The sequence below is a fragment of the Plectropomus leopardus genome, chromosome 24, assembly GCF_026936395.1.
Source record: "Plectropomus leopardus strain MGB_pleo_1.0 chromosome 24, ASM2693639v1, whole genome shotgun sequence".
Lineage (NCBI taxonomy): Eukaryota > Metazoa > Chordata > Actinopteri > Perciformes > Serranidae > Plectropomus > Plectropomus leopardus.
In genome coordinates this window covers 1,028,793-1,046,248 of record NC_142199.1, presented here as the reverse complement: position 1 = coordinate 1,046,248, position 17,456 = coordinate 1,028,793, and the positions used below count along the sequence as shown (strand labels likewise).

The following is a 17,456-nucleotide window of genomic DNA, read 5'->3' as shown; positions in this document are numbered from 1 at the left end:
AAAATATTGTAGATTTTCTAATTGATTATTTTTTGCTAAATATTTACTTCATTTAAGCACATTTCATAGATATATGTACAGAATTTAACAGTACAAGATATAATAAAAACAAAACAAATATATAGAATTTTGTAACAGTCCAAAATGAAATAACATACCATTTTTGTATTTTTTTTTAATTTTAGCATTTTATTTTATTTATTTTTATTTATTTTTATTTTTATATTATCATATTTATATTATTTTTATTTTATACAAAAAACACAAATAAATAAATAATTTTGTAACAGCCCTTCTTTAAATAAGGTACATTTTATTTTATTTTTAGATTGTTTTTTTCATGTACACATATTGTATTTTCTATTTAACTATTATTTCCTATTTTATTTTTTCTAAAACAAAAGGTGGGTGACTAATTTGAAAACATGAAATATAATAAAACCAAAAATTAAAATGATTCTGTAAAATTCCTATATAAAATAAGTTATCTTTTTATTCTATATAATAGATAGTATTCATTATATATGATTTTTTTCTTTATTTTTTTGTTATGTGTTTCTGAAAAAACATATTTTTTTTACAGTCGTAAATAAAATTAAGTAAATTATTATGATCTTATATATATATATATTTATTTATTTATTATGAATAATTATATAATAAAAATATCATCATGTAATAAAAACAAAAATAATTTTGTAAAAGCAATCATAAAATGAAGTACCTTTTAAGTATTTTTATTATTCCATTTTATTTTTTATTCGTTTTTATTATATTGTTCATATATTATTTTACTTTGTATTATTTTATTTATTTTGCTTTTATAGTTTAAAAAAGAAGACATAAATAAATAAATATTTAGGAATACAAGGAATGTCGTGACATCACATCCTGTTAATGTTATCTGAGAAGAGGGAAAAAGTAAGAGGTATCACTCGGTGTCTGTTTCCCGGTTCATAAGTACGCAAGCTGTAGTGAAAAAGCGCGATTTTACGGTATATTACTACATTTGAAGTACGTGTAAACACAAATCGTGTCATGTTAGAAGTTTTTGTACGTGTTATTTTTGTCGACATTTAACGCGATAGCTAATCCCGTCTCCTCGCTAACGGCTACGCGAACTGTGTCTGTGTCTCATGTTCGAGGTCGGGAGTGACGCGTCGCCTCGCGAATACACGATCTGTGGGTGAAGTCGAGGTGGGGCAGAGAGTCTCCTGGTCAACTTGTGAAAAGTTGAGCGTGTGTCGGTTTATGGCGGATTTCTTCACGAACAACGCAAAAACACGTCAACGGGTGAGTCACGCGACTCTTATCGGGTTGTTTTAGCTGCCTTTACGTTTTCCGCGCGACGTTTTAAAGTCGTTTTCGACGCGAATTTGCCCTAAAAAAGGAGAGAAAGCGTTATCTGTAGCTGTAGCTAGCTATCAGTGAGTGACAGAGAGAGCAGCCAATAGGAAGCGCTGTAGGGAAGCCGTAGCCAATCAGAGCGGGTAGGAGGCGGGATTTGCGAGAGTGTCTGTTTAATGTAGAAACAGATGTCAGCTGGTTATTACACAGAGGAAGCTGCTATAGTTCCTCTTTTAGTGCACACACACACTTATTTTTCACTTTTTAAATAATTTAATTTTTTATCTATCAGCTGACGGTTAAAATGTGACGTCTTGTGCTCGTGTTGCCCTCCCGTCGGTGTCCTTGCAGCAGCAGCCCGCATTGAAGGCAGCTGTAAAGGTCAATAACAAGAGTGTTTTTCCACCTGATTATTTACAGAGGCTCTTTATCACAGGGCCCTTCATCCCAACGCCCTCACCGACATTTCTGCATCCTCACAGCAACATTATACCAACGCTCACAGCAACATTTCAGCAACGCTCACACCAACATTACAGCAACATTATACCAACGCTCACACCAACATTACAGCAACATTATACCAACGCTCACACCAACATTACAGCAACATTACAGCAACGCTCACAGCAACATTACAGCAACATTACAGCAACGCTCACAGCAACATTACAGCAACGCTCACAGCAACATTACAGCAACATTACAGCAACGCTCACACCAACATTACAGCAACATTACAGCAACGCTCACACCAACATTACAGCAACATTACAGCAACGCTCACACCAACATTACAGCAACATTATACCAACGCTCACAGCAACATTACAGCAACGCTCACACCAACATTACAGCAACATTATACCAACGCTCAGCAACATTTCAGCAACGCTCACACCAACATTACAGCAACATTATACCAACGCTCACAGCAACATCACAGAGCTGCAGCCTGCGCTGCCGTTGCAGGGAGACAGAAAAACACCAAAAACAGCATAAAAACTACAAGTCAAAGCCCTGCATCCACAACATGACTGATGGTCATCACTGTGGTCAGTTATTTGATTAGAATACCAACCATTTTCATTACATAATATTATTATTATTACTATTACTATTACTTTTAAATGTATTGTTGTTATTATTTTTATTGTTATTATTATTACTACTATTATTATAAGTAACCAGTGATCTATAAATATTTTTTGTCATTGCAGGCCTGTTTTACAGAGCTTTAAGAGTCAGGTAAGTATTTTTGTTTTTTTCCCTCAATAAAAAAACGTTTCAGATGAAGTTTGATGGAAAACGTACATTAAGCCAATTTAAGAATCAGTTTCAGGTTTTTATCCACGTCAGCTGATTTACACTGTTTGTGTATGTTTTTTATCCTGTGCCTGCTGGTCTCTGCTGGTCTCTGCTGGTCCATGCTGGTCCCTGCCGGTCTGTGCTGTCCCTCAGGACTGGGACGGAGCTGTGAGACGCTGGACTGAGACAGACCGGAGTCATGGCCTCCGGCAAGAACAAGAACCAGACGTCTCTGGCTCTCCATAAGGTGATCATGGTGGGCAGCGGCGGCGTGGGGAAGTCCGCGCTCACGCTGCAGTTCATGTACGACGAGGTGAGACTCCGACACTACGTTGCCCATAATCCCTCGCTGCCTCTGCTTCCTGTCACATTTCTGATCCTCCGCTCCCCAGTTCGTGGAGGACTACGAGCCCACCAAGGCCGACAGCTACAGGAAGAAGGTGGTGCTGGACGGCGAGGACGTTCAGATCGACATCCTGGACACGGCGGGGCAGGAGGACTACGCCGCCATCAGAGACAACTACTTCCGCAGCGGAGAGGGCTTCCTGTTGGTGTTCTCCATCACCGAGCACGAGTCCTTCACCGCCACGTCCGAGTTCAGGTCTGTCTCGGTTTTATCGTGCCTCTGAGCCGCCGCTGTGAGGGAATTCCTTCAGATTTAGCACAAACGTCCACTTTGACACAACGATGAGCCGGTTAGAATTCGGTGGTGTGTGACGGTGTGTGAAGTGTGTGACGGTGTGTGAAGTGTGTGACGGTGTGTGAAGTGTGTGACGGTGTGTGAAGTGTGTGACGGTGTGTGAAGTGTGTGACGTGTGTGTGTTTCAGGGAGCAGATCCTGCGGGTGAAGGAGGAGGAGGCCATCCCTCTGCTGCTGGTCGGGAACAAGTCGGACCTGGAGGAGCGGCGGCAGGTCTCTGCTGACGAGGCCACGGCGAAGGCCGGCGAGTGGGGGGTGCAGTACGTGGAGACCTCGGCCAAGACGAGAGCCAACGTCGACAAGGTACAAACAACGACAACGACAACGACGACCTTAAAGAGAAGAGGCTAAAGTGACAGAAATGAGGCTAAAAAGTGACTTTTTATTTGCTCCGTGTTTCGTTTTTTTGTGTCTCCTGTTTTAAAAACGTTAAAAATGAATCGCTCAGTTTCAGATTCAGCACTTCAGATAAATCAGCCAACATGGACAACACTGTTTCATTATTTTTGAAAATCCATTTTAAAAAAAAAGGTGGAAGATATCCAAAAATATAGCCCGTATTTTTCCTTTTTTTTTAAAAGATGAAAAATAGTCATAAAAAACAACAATAATTAGTTTTTTAAAAAGCCAAAGAAATCTGTGAAAAGAATAAAAACAGCAGTAAATATGAACTTAGAAAAAGCGGATCAAATCAGATTTTAAAAAAAAGAAAGAAAACTGCCAATAATAATATTTTTATTTTTTTATAAAAAAGCAGAAAAATGTTTGTAAACAAAATTACAGCGGCAAAAAAAACCTGACAGACGCGTCCGTGTGAGGATCTGAATTTTGTCTCATCTTGAAGCTTTTTGATTCCTGTTTAACTGCTGACACCTTCATGTCCTCTAACGTCCTCTTGAATGTCCTCTGTCCTCTCTAATGTCCGCCGTCCTCTGTCCTCTCTAATGTCCGCCGTCCTCTGTCCTCTCTAATGTCCGCCGTCCTCTGTCCTGCAGGTGTTCTTTGACCTCATGCGGGAGGTCCGTAAGAAGAAGATGGCGGAGAGCAAAGACAAAAACGGGCCGAGTGGAAAGAAGAAGAAGAAGCACTGCTGCGTCCTCTAACGGGTGTCTTCAGGGGACAAAGTGCCAAAAACAACAGATGGACTGAAAGAGGCGGACGAAGCGCCGCTCAGACGCTCCTGGTTCAGTTTCAAAGCTCCACAGTCTCTCCGGAGGAGTCCACCCTCCGTTCATCGTTGCTCGTTTATCGTTATTCGTTTATCGTTGTTCGTTTATTGTTATTCGTTGTTCGTCGTTCGCTCGTGTTTAAAGCTGTCGGCACTTTCACGCCTCTGTTTCCTTTTTGTGTTCAGCGCAGTCCAGCGGCCAAAAGTATGTGGACACTTAACACAGAAGTCTGATCCAGAACGTCCAGTTTAGTGACAGACACACAAAACTTTAGTGAATTTAGTCGTGGTGATCGTGACGAGAAACAGGTCACGTTACCCTGAGAACCGGCAGATGACCCTGAGAACCGGCAGATGACCCTGAGAACCGGCAGATGACCCTGAGAACCGGCAGATGACCCTGAGAACCTGTCAGTTCGTCAGCCTTTTTGGACTCTGTCGAGTAAAAGCCGTGTGATTTCTTTCTGTGAAATTAATTTCAGCTCGTTTTTTTTCTTTCGTAGTGTCGTTTTTCGGAGGAAAGGGAACATTTAAAGGCGTCCAGCAGCTAAAGACCGATTTTCTCCGTCAGAACTTGATGGAAACAGAACAGAGCCGACCCGCACCGTGTCACACGCAACACGGTCCAAATCAACAAAAACAAATTAAAAAAAGAAAGATAAATGAATCCTTTTTAAAAATAATTGTACGTTTATGCAAACCGCTGATTGATTATTTTGTCGTGAATAATTTGAGTCTTTAAGTTTGTGTTTATGGTAGGAAAAGATTTTTGTTTTTGCTTAAAATCTCTTTGCTAAAAATCTTTGATGCCTAAAACTCGTGACACTATCTCAGCAGAAACAAAGAGCAGCAAGTCACTAAAAAGCAGCCACGTTTGTGCCTAAAACGCAGCTGGGAACGCAGTGACGAGTCGATGAAAAAAACAGCCATTCTTAGTTTTTCGTCAGTCTGCCACTCGGCTGGCGCCCCGGGTGTCCGCATACTTCTGGCCACATACTGACCACGTTGCCTTTGTTCTCGCGCGTCGTCGCGGATGTTTCTCGACAATCTTTATTCGCAGATCTCCGGAGACGTTGTGCCTTAAAGTGTCCTCCAGTCGTCCTTTCTGAATTTATTCGTTCCGTTTCGAGTCGTTTTTTTCTCTCGTTCCTGAAAGTTTCACACTTCCACGCACTCCGATTTCTACGAAAGCTTCCGCTCCCCGAGCAAATGTATAATTTATAATCGAGTTTAAAAAGAAAAGGGAATCTCTTGTATTTATGACGTCCGTGGTTTTGACCCGAGACGTGTTTGTGTTGAGCTGAAGACAAACTCATAAATATTTGATAATAAAAGAGAAGATTGATCGCCGAGGCTTGACCATCACGTGACTGTTTCTTTCCTAAAAACGTTTTATGCATCCGAATATTTTCATCTTCATATAATTATGAAGGAGGATCAGTGCAAAAATAAAAAAATATTTAGAAAGAAAATCATAATACGTAATGAAAATAGATGTAAGTAATTTTACAGGAAAAAGCTGAAATTTTACAGCTTTTTCTTTTAAATTAAAGCTGTAAAAGAACTTTTTCCTCTTTTTACAGAGAAAAAAACATTGCACTATTTTGTGATTAAACTCTTAAATTTATGAGAAAAAACTGGCAGTTTAAGGCTGAAATATCAAGCATTAATAAATCCAACTGATTATAGAAAAAGATTTCTTTCCACAAAAATGAATCTTTATTTGGGTTCAAACTTTTTTTTCTGTCAGAAAAATATTCAATTTTTCCTTAAAAATTGTAGCAAATTACATGTAAATAAAAAGAAAATACAAAATCAAAATAATCTTAAAATAAAGCATATCTTCAAAAAACCCTCAACACCCTCATTTTTAAGATTTAAAAAATGAATTAAAAAATATTATAAAATGTTAATGAATATACAGCCATAAAAGTAAAATCTAAATATTTAATAAATTGTAATAAAAAGTAAAGATGACAATATCAATCGAATAAAATACTTAAAAACCCGAACACTAAAACAAATCTTACATAATAACACAAAATAAACAAAGTCAGAGCTTTGTTAAGCTTCTTATTAGTAACTGTAGAATTAAAAATATGTATAAATTAAATTCTATCAGAAGCATATTTTTATGTTAATTTTACAAATTCTGACAAAGCAGAGTTTTTATTGAAAATAAATCCTGTTGACGGGTCATCTATGATATAGAATAAAAAAAGACAGAATAAACAGTTTGGGAAGGTGAATGTAATTATTATAAATATGCAAATATTCACTTTATTATGAAGGTAAACTTACAATAGTTGTCAAATAAATATCTTAATTTTATTAAATTTCTCCTTGAATATAAATTGTCTCCAGGTTATTAGAAATGAATGAGTATAAAATCAAATAAAATGTTTTTATGAAGAAGATGAAGCTGAAAATAATCAGAAGAGTCAGACAAATGTCTTAATGATGTCTTTTTAAATGTAAAGTGTCTCCGCGTTATGAGACAGTAGGTGAATGAGTTGTGATGTCATGTTTGTCCACTGGGTGGCGCTCCAGACTCATCAAACACACCAAACACATAAACTGCAATTAAAAGTACAGAAGAAGAAAAACATTTGTAGTTTTCAGCTGGTTTGCTGCTTCCTGTAGTTCACGTGCTGATTTATTCTTCAAAAACACTTTAAAATGAGCTTTGAAAATCTTCACGATGTGATTTTTGACTTAAATTGAGTCCGAAAGTTTGATTTAACAGATCAGCTTTTATTGTGTCAGCAGATTTTTGGAGGATTTTTGGAGTAAGTGGATTTCTCCTGTGATGCAATGGATGACATTTAAAGAAATATTTTTTCAAAACTATTTTTTGTTTTATTTCCAAATTTTAAGTCTTTAAATCTCTAAACTTTTTCCCTTTTTTAGTCAGAAATTTTAATCTGCGTAAAAACTGCATTTATTAAAAGTTGTTTTCAGAAAACAACAATTTAATTAGATAATTAATTTAATAAATTGATTTTTTTTGCGTTTAAGTAACATCAGCGTCATCCTCCTCCTCCTCCTCCTCCTCCTCCTCTCCTCATCCTCATCCTCTCCTCATCCTCCTCCTCTCCTCCTCCTCATCCTCCTCCTCCTCCTCCTCATCCTCCTCCTCCTCCTCCTCATCCTCCTCCTCCTCCTCCTCTTCTTCCTCATGCAGGCTGCTGGTTTCACTGCTTTGATGTGAAACACCCAAACAATGGCAGCTTTGTGTGACTGTGAGCTGGAGAGCTGCTTCTCATCGGACAACCCAGGAGAGAAGGGAACAGGAGAGAAGGGAACAGGAGAGAAGGGAACAGGAGAGAAGAGAACAGGAGAGAAGGGAACAGGAGAACAGTACAGGAGAGGAGAGACACCTGCTGGAGGAACTGATCTAAAGGAACAGCTCAGTGTGACTCAGTTTCAGTTTCAGTTTCAGTTTCGATGAAGATCCAGCACTCCTAATCTTTAGGTTCTTTATTTCTTTCTTACTTTATTTAATTCTTTAAGGTTCTTTTTTCTCTCTCCGTTGCTCCTGTTCAGTCCGCTCCAGTCCCCGGATTATCACCAGGGGCAGATGTAATGTTTTGGGGGCCCGGGGCCACAAGCACATGAGCTTATTTTCAGCCTTTCTCTAACTGTGAATGTCGGCAGGCTGTCGGCAGCTATAGGAGAAGTAGGCCGACTCAGACGTTTTTAATTCCTGAGTAAAATGATTAACAGCACAGAAGTTTGACAGAAGCTGAAGTCAGAGTCCTGCAGTCAGGAGAGGTTGGCCTATTATCAGCACAATGTGCTTCAATTTACCTGAAGTCTGTTTAAGACCGAGCTTTTCATTTTTATATAATGCTGGAAAGTTGAATGAGTAATAATAATAATCAGCTGAATACTCCTGCTGTAAACCGTCTTCAAGGTGAAACCACAATTATCATCATCGATCATCAGACCGATTATTGATGATTGATCAAGATGACCGGGAATTTGTGTATTATAATTTCTGTTTCTTTCTCGTTCTTAATGTTCTTTCTTTCTGTCCATTTTGTCCTTTCTTTATGGTTTCCTTTTTTTATTTTATCCTTCTGTAAAGTTCATTCTTTTGGGTTCTTTAATTCATTTTTCTTTCTTTCCTTTTTTTCTGGTTCTTTAAGGTTCTGTCTTTTTTTCTTTCCGTCTCTCTCTCTTGATGTCGTCTCTGTGTGAAAATCTCTGTCACAGTTTAGTGAGTTCAGGGAAAAGGACAAACTTTAGAGAACAGGGTGAAGAAAACGTCACGGTTCTCCTCCGTTTAACCTCAAATTTTAAAATCAGTGTTCCAGAGCTGCCAACAGAACCAAAAACACCTGAGAAATGCTTATTTTCTCCCTGATCTTACTGGTGTCCCTGCAGAGGTCAGAACGCGGACCTGCAGACCCTCCAGCAGCAGGAGGACGTGTCCCTGTGTCTCCATGTCTCCGTGTCCCTGTGTCTCCGTGTCCCTGTGTCCCTGTGTCCCTGTGTCTCCGTGTCCCTGTGTCCCTGTGTCCCTGTGTCCCTGTGTCCCTGTGTCTCCGTGTCTCCGTGTCCCCGTGTCTCCGTGTCTCTGTGGTTCTTTCTGCTGCCTCAGAGGAACCTCAGCTGTGATCCCGGGTGTCAGCGTAGAATGAGCTCAGCTCCTTAATCCTCTTACAGTAATGCACCTGCTGCTGAGCCGACACCGCAGACCGCCACGCGTTCCTCTGCGGGTTCTCCTGCAGGAGCGACCGTCGGCGGCAGGAGAACATGCTGGGAGGAGATCTGGTGGCGGTGTGGGACGTGGCGCTCAGCGACGGCGTCTTTAGGATCGAGTTCGCTCACGGAACCACCACCGGGAAACGCATCGTCTATGTCAACGGACAGGTGAGACGTTCTCCGAGCCACTTCCTGTCTACAGCTGTAACACCTTCAAACGAGGTTCTGCTGAGAGCCAACAACACAGACACAGACACACCTGTCTGATAGGTTCTTCCTGTCTTTAGGGTTCTGTCTTTATATCTTTAAGGTTCATTACGGTTCTGTTTTCAAATCTTTAAGGTTCTGTCTCTTATATCATGAAGGTTCTGTCTTAAAATCTTTAAGGTTCTGTCTTAAAATCTTTAAGGTTCTGTCTCTTATATCATGAAGGTTCTGTCTTAAAATCTTTAAGGTTCTGTCTTAAAATCTTTAAGGTTCTGTCTTCATATCTTTAAGGTTCTTTAAGGTTCTGTCTTCATATCTTTAAGGTTCTGTCTCTTATATCATGAAGGTTCTGTCTTAAAATCTTTAAGGTTCTGTCTTCATATCTTTAGGGTTCTGCTTGTCTATCAGGTTCTGCCTGTCTTTAAGGTTCTGTCTTCATATCTTTAAGGTTCTGTCTTCATATCTTTAAGGTTCTGTCTCTTATATCATGAAGGTTCTGTCTTAAAATCTTTAAGGTTCTGTCTTCATATCTTTAAGGTTCTGTCTTCATATCTTTAAGGTTCTTTAAGGTTCTGTCTTCATATCTTTAAGGTTCTGTCTTCATATCTTTAAGGTTCTTTAAGGTTCTGTCTTCATATCTTTAAGGTTCTTTAGGTTCTGTCTTCATATCTTTAAAGTTCTTTAGGGTTCTGTCTTCATATCTTTAAGGTTCTTTAAGGTTCTGTCTTCATATCTTTAAGGTTCTGTCTTCATGTCTTTAAGGTTCTTTAAGGTTCTGTCTTCATGTCTTTATGGTTCTTTAAGGTTCTGTCTTCATGTCTTTAAGGTTCTTTAAGGTTCTGTCTTCATGTCTTTAAGGTTCTTTAAGGTTCTGTCTTCATGTCTTTATGGTTCTTTAAGGTTCTGTCTTCATGTCTTTAAGGTTCTTTAAGGTTCTGTCTTCATGTCTTTAAGGTTCTTTAAGGTTCTGTCTTCATATCTTTAAAGTTCTTTAGGGTTCTGTCTTCATATCTTTAAGGTTCTTTAAGGTTCTGTCTTCATATCTTTAAGGTTCTGTCTTCATGTCTTTATGGTTCTTTAAGGTTCTGTCTTCATGTCTTTAAGGTTCTTTAAGGTTCTGTCTTCATGTCTTTAAGGTTCTTTAAGGTTCTGTCTTCATGTCTTTAAGGTTCTTTAAGGTTCTGTCTTCATGTCTTTATGGTTCTTTAAGGTTCTGTCTTCATGTCTTTAAGGTTCTTTAAGGTTCTGTCTTCATATCTTTAATTATGATTCATGATTAAATTTACAGCATGTGAAGATGTTTTAGTAAAAACTGGGTTACCAGTTTGAACCTGAGAATGAGCTAAATTTGGGACCTTTAAGTAAAAAAACACAATTATTGGGAAGAAAATACACTGAAATGATGGAAATAAATATTTTTTGTGAATTCACAAATATTTGTTCAGATTTGTGGAAGTTGTTTCATATTTACAGATTACACATTTACGCACAAATCTTTTCACACGGATGATATGTGAAAATCTATTTCCATAAAAACCGTCTGAATGAGTGAATGAATGAGTGTGCGGCGGCGGCGGGAGTTTAAAGCGCGTCTCCTCGACAGGAAGTCGTCAGAAAGGACTGGCTGTTCAAGCTGGTGGGGAAGGAAACGTTCACGGTGGGGAGCTCCAACACCAGAGCGACCATCACCATCGAGGCCGTCAGCGGCTTCGCCTACGAGTACTCGCTGGAGGTCGACGGCAAGAGTCTGCAGAAGTTCATCGACAACAGAGCCAAGACCTCCAAAACCTGGCTGCTCAAGGTGGACGGGGAGGACTGCCGGGTCGTCCTGGGTGAGTGTGTGAGCGTGTGTGTGTGTGTGTGTGTGTGTGTGTGTGTGTGTGTGTGTGTGTGTGTGTGTGTGTGTGTGTGTGTGTGTGTGTGTGTGTGTGTGTGTGTGTGTGATGTAACTTCAGCGAGGTAATCTGCTCAGGTGGAGGTCACTGCAGGTATTTACGGTAACATGATGACCTGATTGGACGACACAATAAGACACACACAGAGAAGTCAGTGCATGTGTTTAATTATAAACATTAACCCTTTGAATCCTGGATTGTCATCAGTTTTCGTGTGCCTTTCCCAAACATTTTAAACCTCTAAAACATGGAGTAAATTTGTTTGATTTCTTTCAAAAATATTTGAAAAAAGGTAATGAGCAACTTTGCGTGAAATGTCCCGCAGATGCAAAAAAATTGTAGAAGGTGACAAGAAAATGACCTTCAAAATTCACTAAAAGGAGAGAAACATTATAAAATATTCAAATAACTAAGGAAAAATACCAAAATACAGATATTTAAGATTAGTATAATTAGAAGTTAATATTATAAATATTATTTTTGATTTTATTTTAGTACTTTTTTGGGTCATTTTTCCTTTTTTGCTTAATTTACTGTTTTTTTGTTTGTTTGTTTGTTTGGGTAATTTCGGATCATTCTCTTTTAACTTTTCAATACTTGCCTATTTTTTGGTCTTTTTTTTGTTTAATGCCTGCTCTCCATGTTATATATATATACAGTATGTAGATACACACACACACACACACACACACACAGATATATATATGTATATGTACTATTGTTGTTGTTTCCAACAGAAAAAGACACGATGGACGTTTGGTGCAACGGACAGAAAATGGACACAATGGTGAGAAACACTCTGAGCTCCAAATAATTAAAGTAATTTTGTAAACATAAATGAAAATGTTATCTATCAATATAAACTTCATTAAAAGTCTGCAGCAGTTTGCTTGTGCTGCAGCTTTTTAGGCTTCAATCGCTGGTGTTTTGTAGCGACCTGTCTGATTTTCCACCAACCAGGCTCCAAATGTGGGAGTTTTGTAGCAACCCATCTCTGTTTTTCCAGATGCTTTTATTAGCTTTCATCATGGGTGTTGTAACGACTGGTGATTGTATTTCCAGCAGCTTTTTAAGCTCCAAACATGGATTTTTTTGTAGTGATCTGCCAGTGTTTTTACAGCGTATTTTGAGGTTCCAAACATGGGAGTTTTGTAGTGACCTGTGAATGTTTTTCCAGCAACTTTGGGGGCTTTAATTGTAGGTGTGTCAAAGTGATGTGTCGCTGTGTTTCCATCGTCTTTTAAGGTTCTAGAGGTGGATGTTTTGTAGCGGCCCGTCACTGTTTTTCAAGCTGCTTTTTCAGTTCCCATTGTGGGTGTTTTGTAGCGACCTGTCCGTGTTTTTCCATCAACTTTTAAGCATCAAATTTTGCTGTTTTGTAGCAACATGTTGTTTGTTTCCAGTGTCTGTTTAGGCTCAAAACATGTATGTTTTGTAGTGACCAGTCCATGTTTTAAAAAGCAGCTTTTTAGGCTCTAAACATGGGTGTTTTGTAACGAACTCAGCTAACTTTTTAACACCTGCATTGACATCAAACTGGGGGGAAAAAAAAGAAAAGGAGACAAAAATGAACTGAAAAATTAGCTGGGGGGATTTTTAGATATCATCAAAAAAGTTAGGGTAGAGAATGTCCAGACAAGAATATTTATTATTCTCTTTATTATTTATTCAAAATTATGCTGCAGAATATATATATATATATAGCACTGTCTTGAGGTCATTTCTTTCTTTTTTTGTTTGTTGAAATTTTCTTCTTTTAAACATACATTTTTAGGTATTTTTCTTGTAACTTTTCTCTAATTGCTTGACTTTTTTTGTGGTGGACTGTCCACAGGGAGAGTTCGTGGATGACGGCACAGAGACGCACTTCACGTTGGGGGAACACGAGTGCTGCATCAAGGCGACAAGTGGTGGGAAGAAGAAGAGCGGCATTGTGCACTATTTACTGCTGGATGGAGAGAAAATCCCAGCTTCGACACAATGAGAGCGCCAGATAAGACAGAGGGCCGCTGTCGCAGAGACTCTACCAACAAACACCAGCACGCTGAGCAGCCACATCCAGGATTTTCATCATTTATTTCACATATTTTGACAATATAATTATGTAAATATAACAAACACTGACATTTAATGCTGCACTGGGTGTTTTCTCTTTATGCTTTTATTTTGAAGGCGCCCTAAATCAACGTCAAAATTGTGAATTAAAAAAAAACCCAGACACATAATGAGTTTTTTTTCTGAAGTCATTTTTTGCTCACAATCCACGCAATAAGGATCCTCGTGAACGCCGCTGCGTCAAGCGCGCGACGGTTTGCTCGCGAAAGATCGGAAAACGGGAGATTCGGTATTCAAAATAAAAGCATCAATAATGCCGCATTTGAAGTCCAAACACTGAGCTTCAACCACATTCCTAGACTAGACTGGAAAATATTTACTATGTACATTTATATAATGTCACTATATCTTAAAAAAGTTAAGGTTTGGATTCAGTTTCTCTTTGCTTTATGTATAAAAGGTGATAATGACAACAGTGATCTGTTACTTAAGTAAATGTATCACAGTGTACAAATACTTTATTACTGTCAAAATGCAACTTATTTAAGAATGCAAACAATGCAAGAAAATAAGTAGATTTGGAAAAAAAAAATATATAAAAAAAGCTATGGAAAATTACTAGGGAAAAACTTTATACTTATGACAATTAAATTTTTAAAAATGATGTTATGGAATTGTTATTACAATTTTAGGGACCCTTTCCAGGTCTTGTTTTCTTCTCTTTCATTCTTTTTTTTTTTTTTTTTAAAAAAAAACCAACAGACTCAGACAGATAATAAATTTCATCTCTAATTCAGTAATTCAATTTTTTAATTTTTCATTTGATTATAATTTTGAAGCACTTTTTCCAAACAATTTTTTGTTCGGTTTTCCTTTCTTTCTTTCTTTCTTTCTTTCTTTCTTTCTTTCTTTCTTTCTTTCTTTCTTTCTTTCTTTTTAATACTTTTTAGAGGTTTTTCGTACTTTTTTTGTTCCACATATTGAGAGAAATTAGGAGATTTTGAATTTTTTAAAAAAAAAAAAGATAGGGAAAATTACTATACATAATAATTATCTTAATGGCAGTTTTGAAATTACACTTTTTTAAGCACCTTTTCAATGTTCTTTTTTTTGTTGTTCAGCTTTCTTTTTCTTATTTAAAAATAACTTTTTATTTAAACTAATGGACTCGGAAAAGTCAGGTTATTGTATTTTTTTCTTCTTTTTATTTTGCTAATGTTTGGGTCGTTTCTTCTTTGGTGGTTTTCATTTATATTTTTCTTTGCCGTTGCTGGATTTAAGGCCAGTGGGTTTTATTTTGAAAATCTTACCCGGAACCCGCCTCGTCGGGTCCGGGTACCTTGACGGGTAATGACGTCCCCGGCCGGGATCCTGTGGCTGTACCCGGGATGGACCTCACATCACGGGAAGGGGGATCGGCTGAGTGTTTGGGCGCCGCGTGCGGGACCTACCTGTGATTAACGCGTCGTTTAACGAAACCCGAGTTTGAAGAAGAGGAGGCGCGCGAGCTCCGCCGGACTTCCACGCGCTTCGATCAGGAGGGTGTCCTCGCGCAGCTGGACCCGGAGACAAAACAACGGACGGGAACCTGACGGGAACGGGCATCCCGAGTACGCGTCCACTTCATGAGGCTGCCTCGGTGTCAAACTGCGCTTTTATTTTAAATGTTTTAAAATGGCTGCTGCCGCCGCTCCGGAGCTATAACAGACCGCTCAGCCGGTATGTGAAGCCGAGTTCGACGCCTGGAAAGCGGCGAGTTTTCCCTCGTCTCCCCCTCGCTCCGGCTGGGAAGCTAGTTAGCTTTAGCCGGCTAGCCTAGCCGCCTCGCAACAAGGCCGTTTTTTAGCCTCCTCGTCCGGTGAGTGAAGTGACACTAAGAGCTTTTTATCGACCCGGAGCGACTGTTTTTTAAATTCCTCGCCGTTTCTAAGGATATGGGGAAGAGTTGCTCCGCCGGCCGCACATTTGTCACCGCACCGGAATTGGAAAGCGGGACACCCCGGGGAACAGCTGCTTTCGCCGGGCAGTAGCAGCAGCCTGGCCGCCTCTGCCAAAAACAACCGCTGGGAATATTTAAATCTTATTTAACACATCCAGGCATGTAGAGGGGGATAAACTGACTTTGTCTGGCGGCGAAAACTAAACCCACAGTGTGATTTACTTCAATTATAACCCCGAGAAACTGCTGCGTTAACCCCACCAGGGTCCATTATATGAAAGCATGATTTAAGACGCCTCTGAGATCCGCTCTCCTGGAGGTCACCGCTTCATATCTGACAATCTTCACCGAAAACACCGCCGTCCCACCGGCCGAAGAGTGCCCCGTGCTGCCGCCATGAACTACCAGCAGCATCTGGCCAACTCGGCCGCCATCCGAGCCGAGATCCAGAGATTTGAGTCCGTGCACCCCAACATCTACTCCATCTACGAACTGCTGGAGCGGGTGGAGGAGCCGCTGCTGCAGAACCAGATCCGGGAGCATGTCATCGCCATTGAAGGTAGGACAGCTGCTGGATAAAAATGGTCAAAAATATCTGAAACATGTCTAAAATGCATCATATGCACACAAATGCAAAGCTCTACGTTGTCTGTTAAATGTGGCAAATTCTCTGTGAGGTTTTGTGGTTTCTCTGGTGGCTGCAGTTGCTTTGATTTTCTGCTGGTTTCAGGGTTAAAATTGATTATTTGCACTTGTGAAGTTAAGCAGAAACTCTCCCTTTTTGAAGCATTTGTGGGTTTAAATCAGTTGTGACACTGTGATTTGCTTGGATTTTAGACAGTGAGCGGTCATGTTCAGGTCCAGTATTGTTTTTTATTTTTATTTTATTATTATTATTTTTAATCACCCGCATTTCATGGGTGATATCAACAACATAACTGGAAATTAAATTAAATGTATTTTTAAAATAAGTGTATATCCTGCAGTTTATCGCTGTAATATCCAATAGTCCTCACCTCACCAAATCTATCTAACATCAAGTTGAGAAAACAAACAAACAAGGAAACTGCCTGGAAAAAGTTGCCTAAAAATGATACCAAATGAAAAAAAAGGTAGGACTCTTAAAATCACAGCTTTATCTCCTAGATATTGTACCTATCTATTTGAAAATAACTCTGTTAATCTACTAATTTCTTGAAATTTGTGGAACATTTATTGTGAAGTGTCCCAAATGACCCTAAAAAATGGCAAGGTATTAGTAAAAAGTAGATTTAAAAAACCCTGAAAATAATTTTTTTTTTTAGAAAAATAAACAGACAAACAAACAAGGAAATTGTTTGTAAAAGTGCTTAAAAAATATAATATAATAAAATACTATTATTTATTATTATAAATACCTAAATAAAATACCTTTGAAAGGTGTCTGAATGTCTGCAGCACAAGAAAAGTGATGTCCCTCCAGGTTGAAAAGGGTTAATTTTGAGCTAAATGTGGTAAATTCTTTGAGAGGGTTTGTGGTTTCTCCGGAGGCAACAGTTGCTTTGTTTTTCTGCTGGTTTTCAGGGATAAAAATGATTATCTGCACTTTTAACAAAGTATGACATCAAGGGGAAGCCCTTCAGAAGCTCAATGAGCAGCTTTTTTCAAAGAAGCCGTGAGTTAAAATCAGCGATGACACTGCGATTGTTCACAGGTTTTGACATATTGAGGTGTTTTTCTGTAGATGACTCACACACTCTGCAGTTTTTCTCTGCCATACTTCATGTTAGACGATCCTCAGGTCAAAAAATGCTCCATTGAAACCCATTCAAACTGACATTTTTGATCCCACAGCTATCAGAGCAGAAAAACAGGACTTGTATTATTTCTGGGTGTCATTCTGGGCTTTTGACTCTGAATTTGTCATTTTGACTATTTTCCACCTGATGAGGTCATTATGTCACATATTTGGCATATGGAGGAAATACATGCTATTTCCACTAGGTGACCTGTCACAGTCAATGTAGCTGCTGATCACTGACATATCCCAGACTGTCAGCAGCAAAACAAATAATGTACATTTGCATGTTAATATATGTTTTACTATAGTTTGTTTTATTATGACTAATGTTGGTTAAAAAAATAAAC

At 38.9% G+C, this 17,456-nt stretch overlaps 3 protein-coding genes across 5 annotated transcripts in view; all 3 read left to right on the top strand.

The window, feature by feature from the left end:
* The first annotated feature begins 1,163 nt into the window (after nt 1-1,163).
* LOC121963772 (ras-related protein ralB-B-like) lies at nt 1,164-5,873 on the top strand. 2 transcript variants are annotated; one of them, XR_015775869.1, is made up of 7 exons: nt 1,164-1,293; nt 2,568-2,595; nt 2,809-2,968; nt 3,048-3,256; nt 3,484-3,658; nt 4,351-4,837; nt 4,878-5,873. XR_015775869.1 is itself a non-coding variant. In XM_088074462.1 (6 exons), exons 3-6 carry the CDS (start codon nt 2,855-2,857, stop codon nt 4,456-4,458), a joined length of 606 nt encoding a protein of 201 aa, XP_087930588.1. In that variant the 5' UTR covers nt 1,164-1,293; nt 2,568-2,595; nt 2,809-2,854; the 3' UTR covers nt 4,459-5,873. The 2 variants fall into 2 exon arrangements, 1 of the variants encoding a protein (XP_087930588.1); XM_088074462.1 differs by having other exon boundaries at nt 4,351-5,873.
* Nucleotides 5,874-9,237: 3,364 nt separating this feature from the next.
* Nucleotides 9,238-13,560, top strand: LOC148185451 (fas apoptotic inhibitory molecule 1-like). The gene is made up of 4 exons (XM_088074668.1): nt 9,238-9,401; nt 11,044-11,272; nt 12,073-12,122; nt 13,170-13,560. Exons 1-4 carry the CDS (start codon nt 9,285-9,287, stop codon nt 13,317-13,319), a joined length of 546 nt encoding a protein of 181 aa, XP_087930794.1. The 5' UTR covers nt 9,238-9,284; the 3' UTR covers nt 13,320-13,560.
* A 1,160-nt stretch (nt 13,561-14,720) lies between these two features.
* Nucleotides 14,721-17,456, top strand: part of agap1 (ArfGAP with GTPase domain, ankyrin repeat and PH domain 1) — a 158,502-nt gene continuing 155,766 nt past the window's right edge. For both annotated transcript variants that reach the window (XM_088074725.1, XM_088074724.1), the window contains exon 1: nt 14,721-15,888. In XM_088074725.1, the coding sequence (XP_087930851.1) occupies nt 15,726-15,888 (163 nt within the window). In that variant the 5' untranslated portion in view covers nt 14,721-15,725. The remainder of the gene's footprint in view (nt 15,889-17,456) is intronic.

Bases quoted from the DNA above. Each gene is read 5' to 3' on its own strand.
- LOC121963772 (XM_088074462.1), top strand. From the start codon at position 2,855: ATGGCCTCCGGCAAGAACAAGAACCAGACGTCTCTGGCTCTCCATAAG. The intron at 3,257-3,483 runs GTCTGTCTCGGT...TGTGTGTTTCAG, and splicing joins ACCGCCACGTCCGAGTTCAG to GGAGCAGATCCTGCGGGTGA. The intron at 3,659-4,350 runs GTACAAACAACG...TCTGTCCTGCAG, and splicing joins CGAGAGCCAACGTCGACAAG to GTGTTCTTTGACCTCATGCG.
- LOC148185451 (XM_088074668.1), top strand. From the start codon at position 9,285: ATGCTGGGAGGAGATCTGGTGGCGGTGTGGGACGTGGCGCTCAGCGAC. The intron at 11,273-12,072 runs GTGAGTGTGTGA...TGTTTCCAACAG, and splicing joins GGACTGCCGGGTCGTCCTGG to AAAAAGACACGATGGACGTT. The intron at 12,123-13,169 runs GTGAGAAACACT...GACTGTCCACAG, and splicing joins GACAGAAAATGGACACAATG to GGAGAGTTCGTGGATGACGG.